This window comes from Lytechinus pictus, chromosome 19 (assembly GCF_037042905.1).
Source record: "Lytechinus pictus isolate F3 Inbred chromosome 19, Lp3.0, whole genome shotgun sequence".
NCBI lineage: Eukaryota > Metazoa > Echinodermata > Echinoidea > Temnopleuroida > Toxopneustidae > Lytechinus > Lytechinus pictus.
In genome coordinates, this window is record NC_087263.1 from 3,182,369 (window position 1) to 3,197,195 (window position 14,827).

General features: G+C 40.1%; 1 protein-coding gene across 1 annotated transcript; it reads right to left on the reverse strand.

The window, feature by feature from the left end:
• Positions 1–1,600: 1,600 nt before the first annotated feature.
• Positions 1,601–11,439, reverse strand: LOC129283336 (uncharacterized). Its single transcript, XM_054919174.2, has 2 exons — positions 11,019–11,439; positions 1,601–4,305 (listed from the first exon to the last, which is right to left on the reverse strand). The coding sequence occupies exon 2, from the start codon at positions 4,298–4,300 to the stop codon at positions 2,468–2,470; it is 1,833 nt and encodes a 610-aa protein (XP_054775149.2). The 5' UTR covers positions 4,301–4,305; positions 11,019–11,439; the 3' UTR covers positions 1,601–2,467.
• Between the last annotated feature and the right edge of the window lie 3,388 nt (positions 11,440–14,827).

Genomic DNA, 14,827 nt, shown 5'->3' on the forward strand with positions numbered 1-14,827 from the left:
TGCTTGTCAATTTTGGGAGGGCACCGACCCAAAGTCAAAGGGGGTTTGAAATGTGTGTGGTCTCATTGACTGCGTGTTATATTAAATACATTGAAATATACGTTTTAAGATACCTATACTAAATTACTACAGAGAATAAATTGACATAATTGTATTTGTACAGAGAAACTAAAACGTTTTGAGAGGAAAAGTAATTGTTTTGCTATTTGGTTACATAACTATTGCGGTATAAATTTATTGAATAGTTAATTAGCATATCATTCACGTGGGTGTATATTACTGGACTATGCACTAGCATGGGTCATGAAACTGGCCAGGTATGAGTAGTTGAGGACTCGAGATGGCGCTATTGGTTTGTATCTCTGTGTGTATTTAAAACAAAAAAGTATCTGCTTTAAGACGGCATTTCTCTCTAGCTTCCCACCTCCCTCCCTTCCAGAGGCGTCGATCCTGGGGGGGGGGGGGGGCGATCGCCCCCCCAATGAAAATATTTGGGGGCAAACATATCATTTTGCCCCCCCCCCCCAATAATTCCACATGTGCAAAAATAAAATAAGATTGTAATGTTACACACAAATCAGCAAGCGGGATTGAGATACGCAACTCGTATTTTATTTAAAATCTTGCTCAAAATGTCCACTTTTCGGATTAGAATATAAAAATTTTCAGCTCGAGCTTCGCGCTTGCATCGTTTCTGAAGCACAACCCATACTTCTCATGATTAAATAGGTGAATAGAATGTCCCGTTTTCAGTTCTAAACTTCAAAAGAACTCCCGCTTCGATTTGCAATAATCTTTTGTTGGATATATATCTTGTTCTTTATTAAAAACGTCCATTAAACTGTCAATTTTTTCTGATCGAAATATCAAAATTTTCAGCTCGCGCTTCGCGCTCGCATCTATTGTTCGTTTAGATACCCATCTTAATCATTGGTACCAAAAATGTTTAGAATATCAAGCTTTCAGGTCAGAATATAAAGAAGTTTCAGCTCGCTCTCGGCGCTCGCATTAATTTGTTGGTGGGATATGTGTCCCTTTCTCATAAGTCACATATATATATATATATATATATATATATATATGTGTGTGTGTGTGTGTGTGTAGGAGGGTGTGTGGGTGAGTTTGTTTTGTGTGATCGAGCGCCTTTGGAACGTTGATTCATGATTTCGCCCCCCAATCTGAAAAATGGATCGACGCACCTGCTCCCTTCTTCCTCCCCACTGCTCTCTCTTTTACTTCATCTGTCTCTCTTTCTCTTTCTCTGTCTCTCTCTCCCTCTGTGACTCCCCCTCTCTCTTCTCTTTTCCTCTTTTATTTCCCGTTCTCATTTATTTCTCATCTCTACCTCTTACCCCATCTTTATCTCTCTTTTTTTCTCTTCTTCTTGTTCTTTATCTTTCTGTTCCTCATTCTTTCTCTTCTTTTTTCTTTTTCTTCTTCTTCTTTTACTTCTTCTTCTCCTATCCTTCTTCTCCCCCTCTCTACCCTATCTACTTCTCTACTTCTCTACTTCTACTTCTTTCGTCCTTCCTTCCTCGGGTGCAATCCAAACCAGTGCTAAATAGGTTGCCTAACTTTACGACACCAAATACCAATATGGTTGAAATACGTCATTACAATCTGTATTTATTTCAGTACTACATCGGTGCTGCATGTTACAAAAATGGAAAGAGAGTGTCAAACATTTATATCACAAATACATGTTTAGTTTGATTGTCATACTGCAATTTTACATTATCATTTTGAGGATTCGAGTTACAAATAATCACTTAATAATCATGAAAAAACTCGAAGTTCTAAAACATAATCCATCTATTTCCACACAATTGCACGTATTTCTTCCTTGAAACTCCAACAATTTTTTTTGTAAATAAACAGTCTATTGATTTTGATTCATTAATAATTTACAAATATTTCAAATATATCAAATATAAAAATATATCTAATATATACATCAGAAATAAATATCAACAAAAAACATCATCCCCAAAATCTGATGTCAGGATATAGCGTTTACGAAAGTATTTGTCATTTTGCGATCAATGTATCTATAAGCAGGGATGTTTCATAACAAGGAAAAACCAATTAGAAAATCATCGACTGATAAAAATAAGGATATAGATTCAAAGAAGGAGAGGAAACAAATATAGGGTCTGCTAATTACCAGGGCCCTGTCCATGGTCGGAGGATTAGTATATTAATTGTTACTGGGGGTGCTGACTGCTGAGCACTGTCACAGCATCCCCAGTAACCATGGTAACAATAGATAATCCTCCATGGCCAGGTCCATGCTGCTTTCATCACTTTCCTAAAACGTGTGGATCTTTGTATCTGGGAATTATGATATTTTTCACTTAATATGAAGAATTGACTGGTTCTGGACTGGGATAAAAGAATGTTTTTAATTTGAAATTTCAACCTGTATACTGCGTACCATATTTCTAACTCAAACGAGTTCATCATTGATTTATTCATTTCCACTTTTACCCCCTCCCTCTTCATTGGTCACTTCAGGCGTGACGTCATTCCCAGCATGTTCCGATTCGAGAGATCCCGAAACGACCTCCGTACCATCTTTCTCATCGGTCTGACTTTCATCCACCTGATTTACTTCCGGATCATGAACAGAAGGAGCATTTCCATCATTTAAACCACAATCCTCATCAACATCATCACGAACTTCAACCGTCTGATCTGCTGCCTGAGTATTTTCATCACCTGAATGTTGTTCCTGTTCGTCATCATTATACAAATCTTCAACCGCGCAATCATTGGTGTCCAGGTTTTCGTGATCCGAGTTATTTTCGACGTCATCCGATCGCCCATCGATGCCGTCGTCATCGACGTCATTCAGGTTTTCAATTGATTTCGACGCCAGGGAATCCAATTGCATTTTAGTCGTCGCAGTCAAAGAAGGTCGTCGGTCTGTTTCCGTTTTCCAGTCTGTGACCGGCGTGTTGGCGGTGATGCGTAGCCCTGCCAGACTCTCCTGACGCTCAATCTCACGACGTTTGATCGCTTCCGGTAAGAAGCGGTCACGGGAGAGTTTAGAAAGCAGCGGTGACCGCACGCGAGGTTTACGCTCAATGCATGTTAGTGGTCCGCGTTTGCTCCGTTCCGAATCGAAAACGTTAGTCTCAATACCTCCCCTGATGGCCGTTTCACCCGGCGTGAGGTGGTTAACCGATTGTGTTCTCAACCGCGGTGCGTCTAACCGCGTTGTTGTGTTAGCGGCTACCGCGACGGTTGGCAGGCTGGGGAAGCTGTATGACCGCTTCATACGGTGCTTCTCAAGGTTGTGAGACAACTCCATGGCTATAACGTATTCCACACCGTGATGTCCCTTTACGAGTTTATTCTCACTCGACAGGTCCTTCTGGACACTGGTCATTCTAGCTTTTGCCTGTTTGTGCAGATGATCAATCTTCGAATTCAGCTTCGCGCTTGGCTTCCGTACCGGCTTTGGTGGCGGTTTCTTCAGCGTCCCAATGGGTGAGCGGCCGGCAAGACTCGAGCGTGCTGTCAGGTTCTCCAGGAACTTCTTGAAGACATAGTCTCTGGATTCCTTGGTTGGGTCGTTCGGTGGTGGCACGGAGTTGGTGATGGTTTGGTACTGCTCTCGATACCTCCCTGCGGCTCCTTTCAAGTTCGGCTCACCATACGGGCTGATAGCTATGTTCTCTCGCTTCTGATATACGGTATAGCTACTATACGGCCGACAGGTACGCTCCTTCGAATCACCACCGCTTCCACGGTTAGCATCTTTAATAACCTCACACGTCTTCTTTGTCCTCTCTGTATGAGTGGCGAAAGCCTTCCCTTGATCAAATGCATACTTGATCGGTTGACCTCTACCGATCGAACGTCTCCCATCACCCGCATGACTCCGCATGGCTGATCTCGACGGTGGCGGCGGCAGTGTGGAATCAGAATAACCTCCCCACGACAGTACCGACATCGCTTTCGAACTCCTCGCCGTGCTCACTCGATTCCTGTCCCTCTCCGGGTCACCATCGTCGAGATCGAAGTCGATGCTCCTCGTGGCGCTTTTGCTTCTCGCGCCTCCCCGGCCGCGTTGACCCGCCCGACCTCGTGGCGACTTCGAACCCCGGTTCGATCTCGAGGATGACGTCGATGTGTGATGGCTGAGGGAGGTATCTGGACGCCATTCCTTCTCGGTCTTGATGATGTCTTGGAAGACACATTCGTCCTCGTCGGCAGGCGGGATGAAGAAGGTTGCGAAGTAGCCTTTCTTGCTACCGAGACTCGCTGATTTCATTACATCTTCGTTCAGCAACATGATTCCTGTAAGCAAAGACACGAAAGTATATTAAAAAAATGATTCATTTGTAATTAAGTGATTCCAAAACATTACAATAAAAAACGGATATTTCAATCACAGTGTTTGCAATAAATTTGGCAGGCAGAAAAAAAAGAACCAGATATTCTAAGAAATCCGATGAAAATGGTGTAACCCTACCCCCCCCTAAAAAAGTCCAATGCCAAATCTACCAAATTGCAAGTGTTGTTTTTTCGGGGTGGTGTCTACTTTATGTGGCATGATGAACCTTGCTTTTTGGTTTTATTATAAGCAAGGTAATAAACCAGTCCAAATCCATTCGAATTTGGGCGGAACCTCATTTGATGTGGAATGTTATCGACTAACATTAATCGATATTCACTATCAAAAGAATGTAATCATCGTAAACTCTTTATCGGAATTACTTCTCATGTTTAGACAAAATCGCATCTACCCGTCTCCATAAGTTTAAGTTTGATGTAATAGTCAAAACTTGAGTAATATTGGCATAAACTGTTTCTTAATGACTGTTTCATTTATTATCTCTATATGCTAACTAATTTAGTTTAATCTAGTAGGCCTGATATAAAAAAATATTTACAAGTAAGACATGCAGTTCACACTTTCGCGCAGACTAGGTTGGCATGGTTGGGATTCGATATATCGCCTTGGGCTAATCGAGCGATTCATTATTATAATGCTCAATCTGTATCGAGTATTGATCGTCTGCGTTATACTCCAACATATGAAAGAATTTCTTTAGAACTTCGTGACTTCTATAATATAATAGTAGACTGTGTCGATCGTTACGCTATGAAACAGATTATCACTTCGCGAGAGTGATGATGAATAGGTGTGTAGCTTACAAAGCTTTAAAAACAAACTGCCCCCTGTCTGCTTCCACACAATATTTCAAAAGCACTGTTTCAATACCCATTGCTTTTTCCATTGACATGATTTTGCTTAGTTAGTTGTTTCCTAGTTCATATTATAATCCTATTTAGTATAACAAAACTCTTTAAACAGACTGCCCCCTGCCAAGTCAAACTATTCTTCCCCAAAATATGACAAATATACCATTTCATCTTCCCCTTGCACTGTCCATTTAACATCATGGTGTGTATTTAGATGTTTTGTGATTCATATCATAACTTTAATTTAGCACAGGGATATTGGCGCTCAATTAGCCATTAACTAATTTACCAGCGGTCTCTTTATTCATGGTATATACCACTTTATAATATTCTAATACTACGAGCACACACACACACACATATATATATATATATATATATATATATATATATAATCAGGTTGCGTATGAAAAAAACCAAAAGTCGTTAAAAGCAACTCCTCAATAAAGTTTTATTATTAATAATTTCAACAAACATGTTTGTTTATTTCCTGTCTCTGCTCAATCAATGACATCCAGATTTCAATTCAATTTAATTCTTTATTCCATTTTCATTTCCATCAAAACAAAATACAAAGTAATATAGAGTAATACAAATCAAGTAAAATTTTACAGACGAGCATTCTTACTTCGTAAAACAAAAAACAGTATAATATCGAGCATAAATGGAAATGGAGGGGGGGGGGGGTCCGCTAAAAAGCAAAGCTCGTAAAGTGTGGATCACCCTTGGAAATGGAGAAAATATAGTCGACTTATTCATATATGCGTATATATACAGGAAAGAAAAAAAGAAGGAACTAAAAGATCGAAAACATATTGATGTAAACATAGTTACTGATCAAATGCAAATTCAATTTCAAATGCAGATATAATTTTATCTGTGACAACTTTGAGAACTTTGACCTAACCTGTATGCTCTCCTTATCAAACAAATAAAAAATGAATTGGGTGACCTAAGAAATCGGTTGATGATGAATCTTCATAAATTTCATATAATACTATTTCCGACGTCTTTTGTTACGAGCACTGTGGGAAGGAAAGATGGATGATAAAATGATGAATGCATACAATAGAATAGTCTCTATCGACAGGTGTACATCTCTACAGAGTTTCCTTAAAGTCAGTGTCATCAACAATTTCATTTCTAAAAATTAAAAAAATGACCTAGAGTGCCAGGAAGTATTAGAAATGAAATGAGAGTTTCAATGTGTATACATCACATTTGATCGAATTAAACCGCATGGCCCATATTCTGAAGTCGGGTTTAAAGTTGTGGTTTCACTATGGATAGCCACTAGTGGCATAAATCTCTAACAGTAGAATTCCAATACACCAACTCATTTTTCTCTCAAATCATTCTTAACTGTTTCGAAAGGATAAATACGATAGCTTTCTTCACCATTCATGAGTCAAGAAAGAGCACAGTAAACGATAAGACCATGGTGTAAGTTAAACCTGACTTTAGAATACGGGCCATGCGATTTACAGTTACAAGGGTTTTATTTTGACGTCGGTATATAACCATGGATTTTCTCCCTAAGTTCATAGTACTTTAAAAAAATAAATCAAATTTGTAGGTTGGGGTGAGATGGGGCAGTGGAAAGAAATAGACATTGCGATCAAAGATCTTTCGGAAATCATTCGTTTATCTCGCGATAGGCTGCTCGTTTCAAATTGTCGAAAATTAATTGTTTTCCGAAAAAAAAGTAGTTTGGTTATGAAACTATTCGATCCTGCAATGTACTGCACATTTCATTTGTGTTTCTTTAAAAAAAAATGAAGTTGTAATTCAATATCTGCATGTTACTGAATACCTTCCCTCTAAAAATAACTGAATTTGGGAGGTTATGCCAACACTAATTACGGATCCTAGCGATTTGTGATATTTTACCACTCCAGAAAAAATGGTCTTATGTGCCAGTGGATATATTATTAGGTTATTTTTGTATGAAAGGTTAAACCTTAGATTCAAGGGAGGGAGAAATTCGAATGCGAATGTCGCAAAAAAATAATGAATACGATATTTTCTTAATGATGGTTTTTGTTGGGGTTCAGACGCATCGCGTTCATTGGTGTTGAAGGAAAAACGTTTGCAAGATATTTCAAACTTAAATTAAATTCTGTCGAAGTAAAATAGGACATTCTACTTTTTGTATTGTATGCGGGTGCAAGATTGGTTATTTTGGACCGCATTCGCACACTTTCGGAAAACGACTTTCTGTTCATGTCTGGATAAACCCATCTTCAACAAGTTCAAGACTCTAGATTTAAAGTCGAGAACTTGATTTAAAACAACTAGCAAATGAAACTGATCAAGGTTAGTCTCCAAGGAGAACTTGTCATTTTTTACCCTAAGTGATGACATCATTTTTAATGGTAACCTGCCGTGCGATTAATGGAATCCTGCACTTAAACAGCGGCATAGTATATTGATAGAGCTAAATGTCCATGCACCTTCAAAAATATAGAATAAAATAAATAAAGACAAAAACGAACGTGGCTTATAAATAGAAAATATGGTTATGTGCATTATGCGTGAGCCATCCGTCTTAAACCTCATACTAATATATTTTCTCTCTCATCTTCTAACATATCACTAGAATGTCATGAAATTCAGGGGGCGGTAACCCCCCCCCCCCCCCCCGCTCCCGAGAGCTGCCCCTGAACCCAATATGAAATTTTTTTTTACTGTGTTGTATCAACTTAACGATGTAGAAGAACGATTTATGTTTCCTCGGGGAAGATTACAAACACGAAATTGCTATAGGTTCGCCATAAATCATAGTTAGCGGAACGAGGTTGTCTAAACTGAGATTAAACTTAACTGTAATGTGGTGTGAAAATGGGATCTACCAAATATTTGGTAAGAGGGGAGCATGCGCGTTCCTTGTGTAATGTTTTGCCTCATGTTAGACAAAATACCTAATTTATGGGTAAAATTGAATGCAACTTTGTGAAAATTCTACATAACATTTGCATATTTGGCATTTATCAAATTAACAGGGGGCGCGGAGCCGCCCCCGAACCGCCCATGCTGAGGGTACTGCAGCCCCCTCCCATACTGTTCAATAAACAGGTACAAAAACGTAACAATCAGAAAGTTATTTCGATTTTGTACGTGGCACCCTTTCCCCTCTTTCAAAACCGTTCCGGGACACGACACGGTGATGATGTTCCTTTCACACTGGTCTGATATGATGTATTCATGGACCTTATTTCATGAAACTTTTTATAACTCTATGTCAAGTAACGGGGCGGGGATGGGGGTGCTGGGGGCGCCAGGGTATTTTGATAAGGATGCAAATATACTCTCTAAATGCAAAGGAGCTATCGGTACATAATCACTCTCCTCTTAGAGTGAGATGAAGGACCACTCTTGATGCAACGAGATTTCAATCTTTCAAGAGTGAATTTTTTCCTTTTTTTTTTAGAGTGAAAGTGCATCTTTTTTACATTTTCACGCCAAACAAGGTACAATTCATTCTTGATAGATTAAAATCTCATTCCATCAGGAATCATCTCACTCTGATAGGAGTGTGATTATGTACCAGATTAGCTCCTTCACATTTAGAGAGTGGATATAGAGTTATGTGTCCCAGATTTCTCTAGTAGGCCTATACATTTTCCTCCCCCTTCCACCTTTTCTTCTTTTCCTCCTTTTTCACTAATTGAAAATTCATGGGGCGACCGCCTCCTGTCCCTCTAATGCACCTCCCCGCCAATCATCTTTCGTAATTCTCAGAGGCAGGATTTCATTAGTTTTTATATCATATTACACTTTAGGAAACACGGACCAATATCATTAATCGTTCTTTATGATTTCATCGTGAATGTTATACGCTAACGCTAACAATTTCCTGATTTTTATCAAAATAAATAATCAGTCGTGTATATTTTCTTTACCCTCATGTTCGGATTTGATCAATGTCAACATTCATGTTCACGTGGCAACATGGTGATTTATTGACATATAGTTGTGTTATAAACCATAATTTATACTTAAATAATCATATCCAGAAGTCGGTTTAAACTTGATTCTTAAATTGAAATTGACGTCTGATAATCGTCGATATTCATCGAATGAACTGCCAACAATAATATTGTTTAAACTTTCAAAAACAACTCGTTTAAATGTTTAAACAATATGAGTGCATGACAGGCTTGAACAGCGTTGCTTTAAAATTTGAAACAACGTTTTTACAGTGTATGGAATTGCCAATCTATCATGTCTATTGAAATCGTAAAGTCTGCAAATGTTGTGGGTGTCAACATCATATAAGAAAGTGGTTTTCCAAGAGTTATACACTAAAAACACCGTTTTAAAATCTTACACAAAACTGTTTCCTTTATTATACATGCTATATGAACATTATACAATAGTTGTTTGCCAGTTTAATCAACCATGCATGCTTGATATTAAATATAAACATTAATTTAAACATTTGTATAAACTGTTAAGCGCTGTATCACAATTTGAACAGCGTTTTTGCTGTGAAAAGAGGGGTGTCTGCAATATAGACTATCCTCAATTTGTTGAATTTCAAAACTAGCAGGGAAGGGAAAGAAAGGGGGTTAGGGGTCATGACCTTCACCTCAATGTGACATTGAATGAGAGGATTATGTTAAACCATGCATGGGGGCTTCATGCGATACCAGTACCAAACAGGATAGGCGACTGGTATGGAAAACAATAGTATGTCTCTTTTTGACAAATCTATTAAAAAAATAAGAGTAATTTTGAATCTTTCCTTCATCTGTCAGGTTACCAAATGTGTTTGTCGTTAATAGTACATCTATAATGTTTGATTGTTACATAATTTTATCATTGTATTATTATAGTTTGTAAATTCAACTTTTTTCAGCCTATAATTGGCTGCGATGTGTGGATATTTTAATAAAACCATAATAATAATGATATGTCGTTTAAAACGTCATTTTCATATACCAGTCTGTGTTACTACTCTATGGAAAAGTTACATATTTAGTAAAATGTGAACATAAAAACTATAAGTTTGGTGGGTAAAATTTTGTAAATATTAGGTTAAATACATGTTTCATACTATTATAAGTATTATAAATACCCTAATAATATTTGATATTACAGAGGACCTTCAATTGACAAGTTTCATTTTGAATTTATCATTTTCTTAATAATAATTTTTCTTCATATTTTTGCAGTTTTACTTTTATATAAAGAGTACAGTATACTGTCACAATTACCAATGTAATCATTGTTGACAGAGATGATTAATCTCTCTCAGGATCAAGCTACCTTTATCAAGCTAAATCAAATACTGAATACCAATTAGGCCTAATTTGTACGAAAATAGCCCTTATTAGTTTATACAAGTTCATCTAATGTAGGCCTCTAAGATATAGTGTATATAGAAGAAGACAGTCACGAAAACCGCGCAATACATGATGATTCCCGTTTTCTACTAGTATTTATTTTTTTTTTAATCTGGTCATGATTAACAAAATAAAACATTAATATAAGTATACATTTACCTAGATTGCGTCATTGAACACAATGTTTAACTTAATATACTTAGCGATTGTCAGTATATGACCATTATGGGTTGAAATTCCAGTATCAAATTCACGGCGCACATGTGTGTGTGTGTGTATTTGAGTTTTGTCAGACGTGTATCAATCAGATATGATTATTTACGTCTGGGACCGACCTTTAATGCACCTCGTATATATCATTTATATCATATTTCACAACTTTAGGCCATAGTGCATACACCTGCACAAGTTAATATAATGTAATACAAAAGTAATACAGTAATATAATATATTTACCTGTTTCTTTTGGAGTTGATCTGAACGAATCGTCTGTATCACGAAAGGGCTATTAAACCACAAATGTAAAAAAAAATATTATACTGCCATTTCTTCTAATTGTTTCGACGTGTAAGAGACTCCTGATTTCATCGTAAAAGCGCTTTAATCGAGAGATTTCGTTTCAATCATCTCCCATCTTGTTTATTGAAAAATATACGTGAGCAATGATAAAGCCTGGCCGGGTGTAATCCTTTTGAGGGGTGACGATCCATTCACGGTGGTTCCAGCAGCGCAAATCGGCTTATGTCTTTGACGCTATTGAACCGCGCGATCCGGCTTCGCACATCAATAGAAGCTATAAAACTCTTGCATAGCAACGCCTGGTTACGTCTGACGCCCCCTTGCACAGCAGGCCGAGGAGCTACCCCATCGCGGTGGTAAAGAGATCGGTGATCGTGTATTGATTTTTGTGGGGAGGGGGGGGGGGGGTGTTAAAGAAGGGGAGGTAGGGTCGACCTCCGGAAAATACCCTGAGGTCAGAAAGGGTACTCGAATCGATGAGTAGGATAAAGTGGGCGATGCACTCTGGATAGATGAATAGGCGTTATACGTATATAGGTTGTTTTCGAAGCGGGACGAGTATTGAGATGGATAAATTATTGGGCCCCACCACTAGAATGATCCAATCTTACGTATACGTAGGCCTACTATTAGTTTTTAGATCACCGATATCAGCATATATCCCATATTACTCTACCCGGGGGTCTTTTACTACCCCCCCCCCCCCCCAGGAAGAAGGTTTCGTAGTCCCATGGTCATCTAAGGTACTGGATCACAAGGTTGGGGTTCGAATCCTGCAATGACACTAACATCCTTTGGCAATTAGGCGTTAATCCACATTTGCCAGACTCGACCCAGGTGACGTAAATCGGTTAGCGGGATGGGTATGACGCTAAGGTGTCTTATCAATAGCTTTATGCCGAAGCTAGGGCATGGGCGGAAATCTCTCCCCGAAGGTAGGGGGGGACCAGGGGCGGATCCAGCTCCCGCCAATTTGTTCACCCATATTCTCCACGATCGGTCGCTAAAAGTTGATTTTTGTTTGTTTCTTTGAAGGGGTTGTCCCAGTGGCGTAATGAGCCAAAAATTTTGAGGGGGCTTGATACGGCGTATCACGTAAAATTAATAAGAAGTTGCGAGCGAGCAAAAATTTCAAAAATGTTCATTACAAAAATCAGGCTTTATATTTCACCCTTATCCCTTTCCTTTTCTCTTTTTGTTTCTTGGTCGTGAAAAATTGGGGATGGGGGCAAAACGCCGATGTCCTAACAGTCATTTCTAACTTTATAAAAAACATTAAAAAGTGTAGTAATTTCATAAGCCATATTTAAATAGTGCGAGCGCGAAGCGCGAGCTTATTTTTTTTCGAATTTCATGTATTTTGTCCTGAAAATTGAATATTCTGGGCAATGTGTGTGAACAAGATGCGTATGTAGCTAAATAATTACTGCGAGCGGTTCTGGCTTCATCTGTAAAGCCCCTTTAGCCCCTTTCACAATTGACGTACGACCTGTTTACGACCACCTGCAACAGTTTTTTCTTGTTGTTGCACGATCGATCCCTTGGTGTCTTACGAGCACTCGCAGTCGTTGTAGACAATCGCACAAACTCGAGGTGGTCGGAGGTGATCGTGACTGGTCGCATCTGAACTTTGAACATGTTCAAAATCCAAACGCGATCAAATACGATTGATTCACTCGCAACAGGTCGTACCATCAGTCGGGCGATCATCGTGTGAGTGTTGTTCAACGTTGTACGACTTGGTGCGAGAGGTGGCACAACTAAGTATAGTCGCATTTAGTCGACTGGAGGTCGTACAACACTTGCACATGTGCTGGAGACCTACAGAGACCAGTCTTGCGACTGGGTGCGATAATATAAGACTGTTGCAAGACCGATCGAAATTACAGCTTATAACATTCCACTACCGTTGCATTCGAATGTATGCGACCGTTCAGCCCCTTTCACAATTGACGTCCGACCAGTTTACGACCGCCTGCAACAGTTTTTTCTTGTTGTTGCACGATCGATCTCTTGGTGTCTTGCGAGCACTCGCAGTCGTTGTAGACGGTCGCACGAACTCGAGGTGGTCGTGAATGGTCACATCTGAACTTTGAACATGTTCAAAATCCGAACGCGATCAAATACGATCGATTTACTCGCATCAGGCCGTACCCGAGGTCGTACCATCGGTCGGGCGATCATCGTGCGAGTGTGGTTCAACGTTGTACGACTTGGTGCGAGAGGTGGCACAACTAAGTAGTCGCATTTACTTGACTGGAGGTCGTACAACACTTGCACATGTGCAAGCAACCTAAATGTACAGAGACCTGTCTTGCGACTGGTTGCGATAATAATATGGGCCATAAGACTGTTGCAAGACCGATCGCAACAGCTTACAACATTGCACTACCGTTTCATTCGCATGTATGCGACCGTTCCACTCGCAATCCCTCGTGCAACACTCGCATGTGATCGCACGAGCACAATAAGAGCATATGCGACTTACTCGTGCAACGGGGTTTACTGGTTGTTTTTGTTGTACGACAGATGTTGCAACTGTGAAAGCCTCTGTGCGATCTTATGAGATGACTAGCGATTGATGCCTGTTGCAGCCTGTCGCACGACCAAAAGGTCGCAAATGGTCGTACGTCAATTGTGAAAGGGGCTTTTCACAATTGACGTACGACCTGTTTACGACCACCTGCAACAGTTTTTTCTTGTTGTTGCACGATCGATCCCTTGGTGTCTTGCGAGCACTCGCAGTCGTTGTAGACGATCGCACAAACTCGAGGTGGTCGGAGGTGATCGTGACTGGTCGCATCTGAACTTTGAACATGTTCAAAATCCAAACGCGATCAAATACAATTGATTCACTCGCAACAGGTCGTACCATCGGTCGGGCGATCATCGTGTGAGTGTTGTTCAACGTTGTACGACTTGGTGCGAGAGGTGGCACAACTGAGTATAGTCGCATTTAGTCGACTGGAGGTCGTACAACACTTGCACATGTGCTGGAGACCTACAGAGACCAGTCTTGCGACTGGGTGCGATAATATGAGGCTGTTGCAAGACCGATCGAAATTACGGCTTACTACATTCCACTACCGTTGCATTCGCATGTATGCGACCGTTCAGCCCCTTTCACAATTGACGTCCGACCAGTTTACGACCGCCTGCAACAGTTTTTTCTTGTTGTTGCACGATCGATCTCTTGGTGTCTTGCGAGCACTCGCAGTCGTTGTAGACGGTCGCACGAACTCGAGGTGGTCGTGACTGGTCACTTCTGAACTTTGAACATGTTCAAAATCCGAACGCGATCAAATACGATCGATTCACTCGCATCAGGCCGTACCCGGGATCGTACCATCGGTCGGGCGATCATCGTGCGAGTGTTGTTCAACGTTGTACGACTTGGTGCGAGAGGTGGCACAACTAAGTAGTCGCACTTACTTGACTGGAGGTCGTGCAACACTTGCATATGTGCAAGCGACCTACATGTACAGAGACCTGTCTTGCGACTGGTTGCGATAATAATATTGGCCATAAGACTGTTGCAAGACCGATCGCAACGGCTGACAACATTGCACTACCGTTTCATTCGCATGTATGCGACCGTTCCACTCGCAATCCCTCGTGCAACACTCGCATGTGATCGCACGAGCACAATAAGAGCATATGCGACTTACTCGTGCAACGGGGTTTACTGGTTGTTTTTGTTGTACGACAGCTGTTGCAACTGTGAAAGCCTCTGTGCGATCTTATGA

Coding starts and splice junctions, on each gene's coding strand:
- LOC129283336 (XM_054919174.2), bottom strand. CDS start 4,300: ATGTTGCTGAACGAAGATGTAATGAAATCAGCGAGTCTCGGTAGCAAG.